Here is a 15,252-nt window from a genome sequence, read left to right on the forward strand (position 1 = left end):
GGTCAATTTCATAATTATTATAAACCTAAAATTACAGGAACACAATAAGTACAAATTCATATCTTATTCATAACACATTACACAATCGTCTGCTAGGCCTATAGACAGTACATTGAACTTAAATATATTCTGTCATTTAACCTTTGTTAGTATATAGATCAGACGCTGTTTTTACAACTTTATATTACAAGTTTTAATGTATTGTGTTTATTTTGTGAATGGTACTAGATTTAAAAATGTATGTTTAGAAGGTTAGAAGAATTCTTACAAGAAGTTTGCAAGAATTGTACTGTTTTCATCATTTTAGTAATTGTTGTTTTACACCATCAGCCTCATTCACTTACTGTTTCACTTGTTCCTGACTGTCTGTTACTGAAAGCAGAATCTGCAGAAAGAAAGAAAATATCAGACAGAAACACTGTATTTACTTATTTTCAACTTGAATAATTAATCAGGCATGAGAAAGATTGCCTGATATAGAAGTGGTTTGAATCACTGGTGTATGGTGAGGACATCAATATGTTCCATGTGTATGTGTGTTAATAGTACTTGCATCTCAGTTTGTAGATCAGTGCTGATCCTCCAATAAGCAGCAGAGCTACACAGACACATACAGTGATGATGACAGAGGAAGCTGGACATGAGAGACACAGAGACAAAAACAATAAGAACAGACTTATCATCTTCAGTTACGTCATCTTCCTAAACTGCTTGAACCAGCTAGAGTCACTGTTGCAATAACGAAAGCACAAAATGCCATTCTGGGGGATCCGAACTGCTCTGAGGGCAACTTGGAGACATTGTCCCTCCAGCGTGTCCTAAGATAACCTTGGAGTCTCATCCTAGTCAACCGTGCCTTTTAAGCCTCCAACAGGAGGCAGACAGAGGGCATCGTAATCAGATTCCCGAACCAACTCAATTGACTCCTCATGGAGAAGTAGAGGCTCTGCTTTGAGCTTATCCCTGATGGCTGACCTCATACCCTATCAAGTAGAGTGTAGTCTGCCACCCTGCGAAGAAAGCTCATTTCTACCATTTGTATCTGTGATCTCATTCTTTCGGTCATTACCCAAAGCTTATGATCATGGTGAGAGTTGGGATGTAGACCAACTGGTCTCCTTTCCAGCACCATGGCGTAAACCGTCCCAGGGAGGCTGAGCAGTGTGATACCCCAGTAATTGGCATGCACTCTCCGGTCTCTTTTCTTAAAATAGGAACCACCACCCAGGGTCAATTTGGACTCCATGTCCCCTACCTCCTCCGGTGCATGAGAAAAGTTCTCAAGCAGGTGGGAGTTCATTCAGTCATTCCCAGCCCACCCTGACTGTTCGCAAGGACCTACCAGGTCTGATCATCAGTCTTCCTTGCTGTCTGATCCAATTTATCGCATGATGGTGATCAGTTGACAGCTTAGCATCTCTCTTCACCTGAGTGTCTAGAACATACGGTCACTATTCAGATGAAACAACAACAAAGTCAGTTACTGACCTTTGATTCAAGGAATTCTGGTACCAAATACACTTATGAACTTCCTTGTGTTCGAACTTAGTGTTCATTATGGACAATCTATGAAAAGCACAGTCCAATGACAATTCACCATTTGGGTTTAGATCAAGCAGGCCATTCCTCCCATACACCCCCTCCAGGTTTCCCAGTCATTGCCAATGTGAGCATTTCCCAGCAAGACTATAGAGTCTGTAGATGGGGCCCTTTCCAGAGCCCCACCCACTCATTCCAAGAAGGCTAAATACTCCAAATTGTTGTTTGGTGCATAAGCATAGCCCCTCCCTATAATTTTAATTAACATTGAGGCGACCCTCTTGTCCACTAGGGCAAACTCCAACTGCATGGCAGCCTGCTAGGGGCTTGTGAGTACCCCCACACTTGCCCAGCAACTCACCATGTGCAACTCCTAAGTAGAAGAGGGACCAATCACAATCAAGGAGCTTGGTTCCAGAGCCGACACTGTGAATAGAGGTAAGCCCAATTATATCTACCTCCTGCACAAGTTCTGGCTCCTTCTACCCTGTGAGGTTACATTCCATATGCCAAGAGCCAGGTTCAACAGCAGGGGTCCATGCTCCCAAAGATCTCCCTGTCATCTTTCACTGCCTATAAGGCACTGCACTGGTCCCCTATGCTGAACATTTCCCACATGAGCCCACATCACTTGAAATTTAGTTGCATAACTCTTGTTTACAATAATTACACAATGCTGGTGACACACTGACATCACCAAACTATTGCATTCTTCCGTTCTGATGCTTTCCCAGGCTTATAGCTCAGTTGTTGTTTGTTTTGGGAGGTTTCTCCCTTTTCAGAACCTATTCATTTCATTTCAATTAATTTCTCTGTAAATTGGCTGGCAGAATGTTTCTTTAGACTTATAGTCATTATGCTTCTAATAGCATGAGCTGCAACATCAGTAGTATAGATTAATCTTGGTCTCGTCAGTTAAGTAAACTCTGCTCCAGAACGTTCTAATTTCTGAACTGTTGTTTTTAGTTTTGACTTCACAGCTGTCACAATGCTTCTGCTGTTGTTTTCCCTGGCCGACCTGTTTGACATCTTGTTAGTAGTACACCAGTGGTTGGTTAATTTTTTAGGGCTTTCCAAATTGTTGTCCTGTCTATGCCTAATTCTTATGCAGCAGCTCTGGTTCATCTTCCCTCCTTTTTGAACTTCAAAATGTCTTGCTTTTCACCATAGATGGCTGTCTGTGTTCAACAAATGCAGTCTTCACAGATGAAGCCAAGGGCTTAAATTGAAAAACCACATCTAGTTATAAATACCCATAGAAATAAATGCTGAATTTTGAACAGTAATCTAATATTCATCTTTTGACTTCAAAGCCAAATGTCTTCAGTGTATAGCAAAAACAATAGAATTGGCCTTGCCTTTCCAATACATTTGGAGGGCACTGTATGTCTGAGGGTTTTTACTTTTCTGCCTTGATTTTAAAGGCTAGTGTCCTCAGTTTTGTTTTAAGGCCTCTATGAATATGGTGTGATGTCATTTAGCACAAGGAGTGCATTAGAATCTACAGTATACTGGTATTTACCCAGGATCAAACCAGAAACTCTCTGGCTCCACATTCATTAGTGGAGACTAAACCACTGAACCCCTGCATCAATACATTTAACATGAATTTGGAATGAAAGTGAAAGATATGAATAATGAAATTTCTTACTGAAATGTCCAGTGTGTGCTGTTTTGCCTGATGTGCTCCTGTAAGATGTTGCTATTGGTTCTGTTAATGCTGGTGTTGGTGGTTCTGCTGAAATGGTACTGTAAGATGCTGTTGTTGGTGGTTCTGCTGAAGTGGTACTGTATGACGCTGTTGTTGGTGCTGTTGATGTGCTCCTGTAGGATGCTGATGTTGGTTTTATAGTTTGTAGCAGGTGATGTTATATACAATATAAAATGAAAAACACATTTCATTAAAACTGTAAACCTCTTTGATATTTGATTGTAGTGAAAATGCATCTCTCTCATTAGTTAAGACTAAAGCATGAACTCAGACTGTCATTTTAAATTATTTTAAACTGTACTTTACAAATGCAGAAAACCTGACAGTTGTACACAACTATAACTTGAAGTAGAATAACTGACCTGAGATCAGGCAGAGAGTGAAGATGAGGAGGATCTTCATCCTGAACTGAACTTCAGCTTCACTGATGTTCACATAAACTCCAGGCTGCTATCTTTACAGTTCTATATGTTTGCTTTTGTTCTCCTCAGAGATGAACTCTACTTTTCTTTGTAATGTGTAGTCCTCCCTGTGTGTCTCCGTCTCCTTTTCTCTCTGGTTTAGTTGGTTCCTCCTCTTTTTTGAGAGTCAGAGTTACTCAGTCTCATGACTCCTCCCAGCAGCATCACTGATCACATACAGCATGGACATAGGACTTAGCAGTACATTTAACACTATTAACACCAATAACTCTCTTTTAGTGTTATTATATTATTGCTGTATTAGCCATTTTATCCCATACTGTCAGTAACACTGCTTTTTACAGTCCTTTAAAGTTCTAGATATTAACCAGGGAAGAGTGAGGTATAAACTGCTACGTACTAGATCAGTCTATTCAGACAGTCCTAACTAAAATGCAACAGAATGTATAAGAGGTTTATTGATATTAAACTGACAAGACATTCTAAAATGTCATCTTTGGATAATTATTTGGAGTAATAAGGTGGTAAGCACTAACAAACCTGCACTATATTTCATAATAATGTCACAAATTTAAGTGGGAAAGTAAACTGGTAAGGACCTATATAAGATGTTAAAAGATGTTGATCCAAATGTAAAAGTTTATTAAAAAGACAGCAAATGCTGACCTCAGGCTCAGCGCTGATGCACAAAATCCTTCTATTTTGGTTTTATTAGATCTTAGTGCAGCTTTTGATATCGTTGACCACAAGATTTTAATCCAGCATCTTGAATGCTGGGTTGGCCTCTTGGGGCACAGTTTTATAATGGTTTAAATCATAATTAATTAATAGGCAGTTCATGGTTTCACTTGGAAATCATTCATCAAAAAGATTTGCCATTTCTTGCGGAGTCCCTCAAGGTTCAGTCTTAGGGCCTCTGCTCTTCTCTTTGGACATGCTACCTCTAGTTGTCATTAGGAAGTATAGTATAAATTTTCATAGCTATACTGACTGACTAGCTGTGTGTCAGATATTTCTTAGAGGATGTCGCAAAATTTTCTACAATTAAATCATGAAAAAACTGAAATATTGATCGTTGGTACAGAAACTCAGAGAAAAATGATTGATTTATGAGAAACTTGGTTCTTTAGCTTCATCTACCAAACCTGAAGTACGAAACCTGGGTGTGATCTTAGACTCTGAGCTCTGTTTTATCTGCATGTAAACACAGTCACTAAAGTAGCTTTGTATCATTTGAGAAATGTCACTAGTTCACAAGTTCAGCCTTCTCTATCTCAGAGTGACACAGAGAAACTTGTTCATGCTCTTCTTACTGGACTTCCTGAGAAAACTATACATACTTTACAACTCATACAAAATGCAGTAGCGCGCTTCCTAACAAAAACAAAAAAGAGAGATCACATCACTCCCATTTTGAAAGAACTGCACTGGCTGCCTGTATCATTCAGGATAGATTTTAAAGTTCTGCTACTAGTTTTTAAAGCTCAAAATAACCTAAAGCACCGCTTACATCACAGAGTGTCTGTCTGTTTATGTTCCAGCACGTAATCTTAGATCTGCAGATACTGACCTTTTACCCTCTGTAAAATACAGAAAACATGGAGAGGCTCTTTCAGTTATTCGGGTTTTAAACTGTGGAGCCCAGTTCACCTTTTATTAGACAGTCAAGCTCAGTGCTCACTTTTAAGAAGCATCTAAAAACAAATCTCTTTAACTTAGCATTTAATTAAAACTACGTCTCATGGACTTTTTCTTCTAATTTGAACTTTTTCATTTTCTTCTGATTCTAAATAAATACTAATGATTTCTTGTATAACTATGTTTTATCACCTATCTGTAAAGAACTTTGAGTTGCCTTGGCATGAAAAGTGCTATATAAATAAAAATTATTATTATTATTGTAATTATTAAACCTGGATAAATAGGAAAAGTTTAAACCCTTTAGAAACCTAGACTTAAAGGCTTATTATTCGGTAACTACATGGACTATGATGCAAACTGGCTGAATTATTCAGTACTTTTTTGGAAGTATATAGTGAAAGTTTGGACCTGCTGGTGGGACATGGACATTTAACCCCTTAAAATCCCAGGCTTATTACACACTAAGGTTTATTATTCAGTAACTTCAATGACTACAATGCAAACTGGGTGAGCTATTCTTCGGGCCTGATGGGTGGGTCCTAGACATTTAACGAGTTACATCTAGATTTGAAAAACTTGACACTATCTGAGCCTCTTAAGGGTACTTCATAACCTTGGGGCAGCACAGTAACAACCTGTACATTGTGTGACACAGTCATGGTTAAGGTTTCTCATGTCATACTCGGTGCTTGAGCAATTCTCTTAAGGTTAGACAAAGGGGCAGAATGCATTGAGCAATACTATTTTTGCAATGTTTCCTGTAGTCTACATTTCTAATAAACACTGTGTTACCTTCACTTCACTGTTGTACTGGTTCTTATGATCATCTCATTATTGCACTGTTTCTATAATATTCAACATGAATTAATTACTAACCTTGTATGAGCATGACATGGGTTATCTCCATACACAAATCAGTTTACATCACACTGAGGGTAGGCATATACAGTTAAAATTACAACATATAATTACACATTTTGACATCAGTACAATGCTCTGAAAGCATGTCTATCTCTATTTAGGTGGGTATTATTACATTCCAAGAAACCACAGCGCAGCAGGAAACTTCTGGCTGCTGCTGGCTCTGCAGATGGATGCATCACCTCAGACCTGAGAGGGTTCTGTGAAAGCAGACCATTTCAATTCATGCCTGTTTTTCAGCTGCGCAATGTTTAAAATCTGATGAAACTAGTGAATACAGCACATTGGTATGTATTTTACCTTTAAGCCAATGTTTCCATTGAGTACAGGCTTGTTATATTGTAAAAATCTAGGCCAAACCAAGGTAAACAATGTCAGACATACTGTGTATTTTTAGGGAGCTGTGTTTTATTTTAGTTATCATACATTCCATTCTGTGAAAACAAGTGTTAAAAAAGTATATGTAAAATTTTGCCAATAATTATAATAATCGTAGGAATGGACATGATCTCAACAAATTGTGAATAAAGGCTGTAGATCCTTTCTTATCTGCACTCACTATCAGCTTTTCTTCTCAAGAGAATTCTTTGAGTTAATTCTGACCAAACCTCTTTTTTGCAGTCGTGCTGATTTTTCCAGGTTATCTGCTGAGGTAATGGTCATGAATGGCCACGTGTTAATAACCTGGGTCAAATAACATCAAATTACATCCAGTCTTTTAGAATCAAAGCCCATAAACACAAATTCCATAAGAAAACAGTGAAATAAGGATGAAAATCTTTTTTGTCGTCATCCTCTCTCAGCTTCTACAACGTGGTGGTGGAGGATCTTCATTTACTGATCCGAGACCAGGTGCAGTTTCTGTTATAAAGATCATTCAGGAAGCGTAAGCAGGACCTGGATCCTGGATGAACGGATCAGCCTAGAAAACTGTATACACACACACACACACACACACACACACACACACACACACACACACAGTTAGTAGAAACTCAAGACATTGTGTGTGTAAATTTGAAGTGTATATGTACTGAAAGTATATTAAATTGCTTTGCCTCAATGTATTTTCCCATTGTTTTACATCTAATTTGTGAGTTCAGACCGTACCTTGAACATGGTGGTGGTAGTATGGGGGAGACTGATTGAGGGAGGGGGGGAACTCTGAGAACTTGGGCTGGAGTTCTGGGCTAGAAGGCCAGGCCCCCTCATAGCTCTAGCAGGACAAATGTAGGACTGAGGAACAGGGAGGAGACGGGATGGTGGTGGGGTTTGCAAACACTTCATTATGGGAACGGAAGGTGAGGATGTGAATTTCTAGGGTGTTAGATTGGAAGAAGGAGGGGTTTCAGCCACAAACTTCAGTTATAACATAAATACATGTGATCCTTGGATTGTGTTCTTCATATGTCAAATGAATGCAGTGCCAGTTTTGAGACCTCACAATATTAATCATCTAGAGTAGATTAAATGACAGAAATGACCACTCCTTGCAGTGACCTTTAAAGGTCAGTGTTATCTGTGTTTGCTGTGGTGTGTAGTCAGCGATGGTGCAGGGAGGAGCTGTGAGGTTGATCAACTGACACTTATCAGAGAAAGAGGAACCAAGCAAAGCAGAGAGGAGATGGACACAGATAAGCACACACAGAGAGGACCACGAGTTACAAGGAAAAACAGTGGCACAGAGTTCACTCTGCTTTAAAAAAAAAGAAAAATAAAAAAAGTTTAAATGTAGCTGAAACACAGTTCTGCCTCATACAATACCTAATCTCAGATAAATGATTCTGCTGTGAATTAAAGATGTGTGTGAATTTTATATATTAAAATTAATTTTATAAATTAAAATTGTATTAAACTTACACAACTCCATAGAATTCAGGTTTTGCTTATTTACAAGTGATTTGTTTCTACACCACATTTTTTCTGTACAAGTAAGTGAGAATCTGGAGGAAGTTTAAGAGATCAGAAGGATGAGGGAGACCTTTCTTTGATTGGCAGGCCCTGTGAGCTGCTTTGATGTGATTGGCTACTCAGGAGGAAGTGCCACAATACACTGCAGTCACAAACAGTTTAAAAGATATTTTGTTAGAAAGCATTAAAGGGGAATATGTCTGCTGATTTGGGGTTCAGCATCTTCTACAAAATGAGACACAAACATTCACACAAGCAAAACATGCACAGATTAATTATGTAGATGCTCTCAGTCTTTGAAATCTAAGGCCCAGTCCCATTTCACTACCTCGCCCCTACCACTTAGCCCTTAGCCCTCTGTTTTGCAAGTTCACATGTAGAGGTAGGGTGTCCCAATTCTTGTTGAGATAGAGGGGTAGGGCGAAGTGTCAAGGCCATTTTTCTCCAATTTTTTACCCCTATTTCGTCGTGTCCAGTTCCTCCCACTAACTAGGTCTCCCCTAATCGCGTGATCCTACCAGAACTAGAAAGGTGAAGGCTAGCTCATGCTTCCTCTGAGTCACCTGAAGCCAGCCACCATATCTTTTGAACTGTCACTAATGCAACATTATAGGACAGCTCAACATGCTTGGAGGAGAATGCTAACTGCCAGTTCCATTACATCAGCTAACAGATGCCCAAGTCACCTAGAATCACGCTAAGTGATGGGGGAGAGGGACGCCCATAAGAGAGAGTGAGGACAATTATGCTCTCTTGGGCTCCCGGACACAGATGGCTGTGGCATCAACGGGGCTTAAACTCTCAATCTCTCGATGATGGATGGTTATATCACTCGGGAGCCCCCAGGCTAGGTCCACATTTGTTGTCAAGAAGCAGCTTGACTGTAATTTTGTTCAGATTACATTTACTGTCTTTACAATGTCTACAAAACACCACAGTAAACTATGCTTAGCAAGGTTCAAGTTTTCTTTAAAGACACAGCCAGCACAAGAGATCTGCTTCTGAGCTGTCCTTCATTCTCTGTAATTCTGTTTTGTTTTTTGTTACAGGTGATGTAAACAAAAGTTCAACAACCAAATACATTTTCTTTTTCAATCTCAAGTTATATACTTGTGTCATATAATTTTTTGCTTCAGGGATGGTTATGAGCCCAGAGAATATCACCTGCAAGGAAAGAAGGCCATGTGCCCTAAGATGTACAGCGAAGGGTAGGATAGTAAAATAAGATGAATAATTTTCTGAATAAACCTTGGAAATCCACCAATTTGCTTGCTGTACACTTGAGCAGGAACCCTAAATATTGGTTAGAAATTATTTCACAGGTATTCTTCCAGCCCGTAAGTGGGTGTGGCACAGTGGTTATTTCTTAGGTTATTTTCTTAGGTCAATTAAGAAGGAAAAATTAGGTGGTTTAGAGTGGCTTAGCTGGTCAAGATAACCTACAAAAAGCTGATAAACACTGCACTGTTAAAAAAGAAATTGTTTCTTTCTTTTTTAGAAATTGTTTTAATGATCACTGACACAAAAGTATTTAAAGAAACTTGATTTCTAATTAAATATATTACATGACCACAATGTTGTCATTCATTTTACTTGGCAAAAATTGCTGATGCTATAAATGCCTAAAGCAAGGACACTGTCAGAGTCTGTGTGTACAGTACCTGAAGTGAACTAAAGGAAAAACTGAATAAGATAATTTAGATCACAGCAATGATTTTGAGGACTTTGAAAACTTGGGATGAAAATATTAAAACTGACACAAGAACACCTTGTGGAGACAAAAAAAGTACATTATATTAAAATAAAGAGCATGGACTTAAGGGTCATGCATCTACTTAGAGAGAGTTTATTTTTGAAAACAATTTAAAAAATGACAGAGAAATTCAAGTATAAGGTTCTTGAAAGTAAGAACATTAGATCATAAAATATTTAAAGATCAGTCTGTGCATTTAACAGCAATAAAGAAATCATGTACAGCTGAATTAACTAGACATTTTTAATCAGACACTGACAGAAACAGTATTTAAGATTTTTGATTTTATCCCAGAGAAATTTGGTATTCTGCTCAATAACGTTTTCTATTTAGGACTGGAGTTAATATACTTAAAAATCAGATGCTGAATGTTAGTTCAGCACTGATTAAAGTTATTCCAGTCCTGCGTGATGTTTAACAGTGGCGTATTCAGTAGAAGGTTCCGCCTTACTGTTGGTCTCTGGCGTATCACTGGGAGAATCCGGGTTCTTCTGGAAAATCACAATGGCGTAAGTGAGACCTTCATCTTTGGGTGGTTGGTTGATGGAGTAGGTATCTTTATTAGAACTATTTGCATCAACTCCAGGGTCTGAGGCAGAAACATGTCTGGTGTGTTCAATCTCCACTGGGGTCACCTGAGAGTGGACAACAATGAGAAGGCCTGTAAGCCAAACATGCACGTTTTAGTGTATCAACCACCACACAAACATAACAACTAACCTCTTTATTGTCTTTGAGCTCCATCTTGGAAGAAGGAGTGGAGCCTGCAATTAAACAGGAAAAATAGCATGCAAAGCAATAAACACTATGAAGTGAACAATCTGCAATTGCTATTCCTTTTACTAAGGATGTAGTTAAACATACAGACTGTGCAGAGGGTCACCTATTAGATGCAAACTTGCAGAGTAGAAAAAGCACAGCAAGATAGGAGCCACCAACAAGCTTGGGACAAAGGAGAAATCTTGGAAACAAAAACACCTTTTACAGTTGCTTCAAAGCTCATTTTGCACTGGGTCTTCTCACAGAAGTACAGCTAATTTGTAGAGTTATAGAGTTGTTAGTTTCTTTATAGCACATGCTAAAGGCTCATGCATCAGTCTTGTTAAAGGAAGTTCTCTAACAACCTCTGAAACAACACTATAGGTTATGTCTTGTCTTTAAACTGACAGAAGAATCAAAACCTGCCACTGCGAGTTGCTCAAACTTTAGGAAAAGTAGTGGAATATCTGCACCCATTTTCTATAAAATCCTCCCACAAATGCATATGAATGAGTGTGAGATGTGCCTTTTGTGCTCTTTTATTGTTACGTCCCAGACCTAATATTTTTCTGAATGTGAAATGTTTGACCTTCCCTCTGTTGTTGCATGTCACAATGTTGCCCCCTTCTGTCTTGTGTCCGTCTCTCTCTCTCTCTCTCTCTCTCTCTCTCTCTCTCTCTCTAGGTTGAGTTCAAGCTGTCACCTGACTTGCTGCATGTCACGACTGGCGGTGATGTAATAGCTCCATGACTATAAAGTGCCTGCGCCGAGACGTGATACCACCAAGATAGCGGCCGAGAGTGACTTTCCAGCGGTGGCTCAGAGGCTTATTGGACTGGCTGTTTGGGTGACACTACATTTCAGCTATTATGCAACCTGGACCGGCCGATGTAGTGACGCTGCATCATGGCTACGAGGCTCTCTGGACTGGGGACCTGTTCGACTGACATCACAGCCTGGGCTGGCTGCTTGATTGATGATGATGCACTGCAGCTGTGGGGCTGCCTGGACTGATAGTGTTCGGCTACACCGCAGCTATGAGGCCTCTTGGGTCGGCCGCTTGGGTGACGCTGCATTGCAGCTATGAGGCTGCCTGGACTGGTGGTGTTCGGCTGCAGGAAAATGCTACCCCTTCATAGCTAAAGACATCTCCGGCCTTCAAGGCTGCCCAGGCTGGCCTCCTGTGTGATGAACCGTAGTTGCAGTGTGAGACTTTCCCCACTGCTAAGGACTCTTCCTTGGCTAGCTAAGTGACTCTATATTGTGGTCAGTGAAATTCCCTAAGCTAGCTGTGGAAACTGTGGAGTGTGTGTGTTCTGTTACATGTATTGTTGATTATGTATTGATTGTAAAGCGTCCTTGAGCATGGTAAAGGTGCTATATAAATAAAAGTGATGATGATGATGATGATACTGCACACAGGGTTTTCCCCTCGTGGGCCATGGTAGATTTTGGGGTTTACCACTTGCAATCCATAGTTTCAGAACTGTTCTCTATGTCAGATATGGATTTGTTTCTGATGCCTTGTGCTTTTGTACACAGCTTGGGGATGTTCTCCTATAACTGTACTTTAACTATGTCTCTAGCTAAAGCTGACTATACTCTGTAAGTAGTTTTCTAACTTGTCACATCAGCAGGGCTGAGTGGACTTTTATTTTTATGCTTCCTCTTTTCTCCTGTTTATCTATTAGGGAGTTAGGCTTAGTTCTGTATTTTCCTTTGTTTTGTTAGACTAAGTTAGCTGCTTATTAGGAGATTTGTTTTGTTCCTTATTTTGGCCATTAGCTTATCCTGAATATATTACTAGTGACTCTAATGAGTTTGTTTCTAAGTTTTTTCTCTGTATAACCCCTTTACTGCCATGCTTAAATACAGAGATACGTTTTATCAGAACTTTTCCGTATCCGTCTGATCATTTTTGTTACATTCCCTTCAGACCCCTAGAGTATTATGGTGTTGGTAACATTTAGATAAGGGACGTAACATTGTACATGATCCAAAAACTACGCATTGGGGCTCTTTTGTATATTGCATGCAGATAATGCATCTGACTTCTGCCTGAAATTTGCATAAAGGGCTCATAACATCAGGCCATCAGTGTCTCCCAATTGACCAGTGCTCAGCAATAAGCTCTTAAATCTTCAAGTGTGTGTCAGAGTCTCTGTGTACAGTACCTCGTCTTTTCTTATGTATCACAGTATAAATGATCAGTGCTGATCCTCCAATCAGCAGCAGAGCCACACAGGTATACACTTTGGTGAAGGCTGAGGAATCTGGAGCAAGATAGAAAAAACAAACAAACCATTTTCATACAAGACCATGAACATTTTTTTGCAGTTATTAATCATTATCAGGGCCACTTTTCAGTCTATCAGATGATGCTGTTTTGGATTTGATAGTTGCGCTGTAAATGGTTCAATTGCACAAAATGCGTGGAAGAACATGGAAGATGTTCAGACTGCCAGCCCGTATACCATTTTTGTCATATACAGGTTGTATCCAGATTGATTTTTGATACTCTGAACTGAACACATTAATTCCAATTTTTGCATGTCGGATCCAAACCACATTTAGAGGTGGTTTGAAATGTGATTCCAATCGGATTTTTACAGATGCGTCTCGGTCTGGACACTCTGGCTGCTCAAGTTGGATTTCAAAGTGTCTTTTGCATCTTTTGCAATGTGGCAAACAATGACAATGTCAAATGCCAAAGAGAGCCAATGATTCATGCTTATGTCATTACCATAGCAACCCATGCAGATAAGTTGGTGTTGTCTGGACACAGAAATCACATCTGATCACATGACAGTCTGGACTGTTGTCTATAAAGGTCTGAAATGAAAAACAAATCCGATTCGCCTGCAGTCTAAACATAGCCTTTGTAACATTGGCTGTGCTTCTGTCCCCTTCCCCGAGTGGATGAATCTGATGATTGCGAATGTGTTGAAAGTGAATTCAAATTCTAGGTGATGGATGCATCTTCTGAAGATGTGAGTGAATGATCTACTGTTGTCATCACATCTTCGTCAGCATTGTGTTGTTTTTGCATCTGAAACCTAAAAATCGAGCTGGACCTTCTTTTTGAGCCTACAAATGTGAGGATAAAATTGGAAATGCTGCATGACGTGGTCTGAAAACCCCCGCAAAACTCAACCCAGGGTTGCTCAGCACACGGACACCATATATACCATGTTTGTTGGTCAATTGGAACTGACTTTTTTGGTTAAATCTAATCCAAGATCCAAGATCGAATTAAATTTGTAAGTCTTAGCTTTTTTTTTAACAAAGAATTTTATATAACCACCATAAGGGGAGGGTGTTCATATCTATTACCTTGCCACACTAGTGAATAGTGTGCTCTTTTTATTTACAAATCAAATTAGTTTAAGAGTATTTCTTATTCATATTTATTAACTAGAATGTCATCAGTCACAAACATTGTCAAACCAAGACTGAGAATGTAATGCTATAAAACAATTAATACAATGGCTAATTGGTCTCACCAGTAACCTGCAGCTGAATCTCAGTGAAGAATGTTTTATAATTCTCATCTCCATTCCCCGCTCCACAGAAATAAACTCCTCCATCATCTTCTCTCACATCACTGATGCTCATACTGAGAACTTTAGATCTTCTGTTATCAGAGATGGAGAATCTGCCTCTCCGAGTATCTGTGGTTTGGTTCACTTCAGTAAAAATTTGACCATCCAGTTTCTCAAAGAATTTGATGCTTTCCTCAGACTCCTCTGGATCTTCCTTAAACTCCTCTGGATATGAGCAGCTGATGGCAACAGTCTTCCCAAGATGGCCAGTCACAATCATTTTCCCAGTACAACAAGGATCTGCCAACAGTAGAAAACAAAATTCATTTGTTCAATCATTTTGGGTTGAATATCTCCAGCCCATCACAGCACTTCTACATCCAACCATAACCAAATGATTTATAGACATGTTTATGCCAAATATCATCTATAGGAGTCTTTTTTTCACCTGTTTTCACTTTCAGGTTCACTGTCTCATTCCACTCTTCAGTCTGTCCACAGCGATATGATCCAGCATCCTGTAAACTCAGCTCTCGAAAGATTACCATAAGCCTTCCAGCAGATTCATGCAGAGAAACTCTATCTTTATGATCCCATGTGTTTTGTTTTTGATCAGATTCCAAATACACACACTGCTGTTCTGGGTCTTTACAAAAGTATCTATGTAATCCATACTTTTGGTGTCTGCAGTATATCACAACACTACTTCCTGAGTAGCCAGTCACATCAGTGCAGCCTACTGGACCTGCCAATCAAATTCAAAGTTCTCACTCTCATTAAAATACCTCCAAGCGTTACATTCAACAGCAATACATCAAAATACCTGCAGCACAGAATATGGTATGTTATTTATGTTCGAAGTAGAATAACTGACCTGAGATCAGGTAGAGGGTGAAGATTACGATGACCTTCATCTTCACTTTTCAAATTTGGCTTGACTGAGACTCAAACAAACCCCAATTTTTAAGCTCCTGCAGGTTTGCGTAGAATTTTGCTCTTCTTTGTAAAGCGTGTGTGCTGATCTGATCCGGTCCTCTTCTCTCTGGTTTGGTT

General features: G+C 39.4%; 1 protein-coding gene and 1 long non-coding RNA gene across 2 annotated transcripts; both read right to left on the reverse strand.

The window, feature by feature from the left end:
• Positions 1–555: 555 nt before the first annotated feature.
• Positions 556–3,792, reverse strand: LOC118798321. Its single transcript, XR_005005992.1, has 3 exons — positions 3,613–3,792; positions 3,191–3,373; positions 556–634 (listed from the first exon to the last, which is right to left on the reverse strand). It is a non-coding gene; the product is annotated as an uncharacterized LOC118798321 (long non-coding RNA).
• A 6,498-nt stretch (positions 3,793–10,290) lies between these two features.
• On the reverse strand, positions 10,291–15,223 carry LOC118797762. The gene is made up of 6 exons (XM_036557027.1): positions 15,074–15,223; positions 14,648–14,944; positions 14,161–14,499; positions 12,832–12,930; positions 10,598–10,662; positions 10,291–10,533 (listed from the first exon to the last, which is right to left on the reverse strand). Exons 1-6 carry the CDS (start codon positions 15,111–15,113, stop codon positions 10,291–10,293), a joined length of 1,083 nt encoding a protein of 360 aa, XP_036412920.1. The 5' UTR covers positions 15,114–15,223.
• Positions 15,224–15,252: the final 29 nt, after the last annotated feature.

Source organism: Colossoma macropomum, unplaced genomic scaffold (assembly GCF_904425465.1).
Source record: "Colossoma macropomum unplaced genomic scaffold, Colossoma_macropomum, whole genome shotgun sequence".
NCBI lineage: Eukaryota > Metazoa > Chordata > Actinopteri > Characiformes > Serrasalmidae > Colossoma > Colossoma macropomum.

Excerpts from the sequence above, each read along its gene's own strand:
- LOC118797762 (XM_036557027.1), bottom strand. The coding sequence starts at position 15,113 with ATGAAGGTCATCGTAATCTTCACCCTCTACCTGATCTCAG. Across the intron at positions 14,500-14,647 it reads GAACCTGAAAGTGAAAACAG|ATCCTTGTTGTACTGGGAAA; the intron begins GTGAAAAAAAGA and ends TACTGTTGGCAG. Across the intron at positions 10,663-12,831 it reads GATACATAAGAAAAGACGAG|GCTCCACTCCTTCTTCCAAG; the intron begins GTACTGTACACA and ends GTTTAATTGCAG.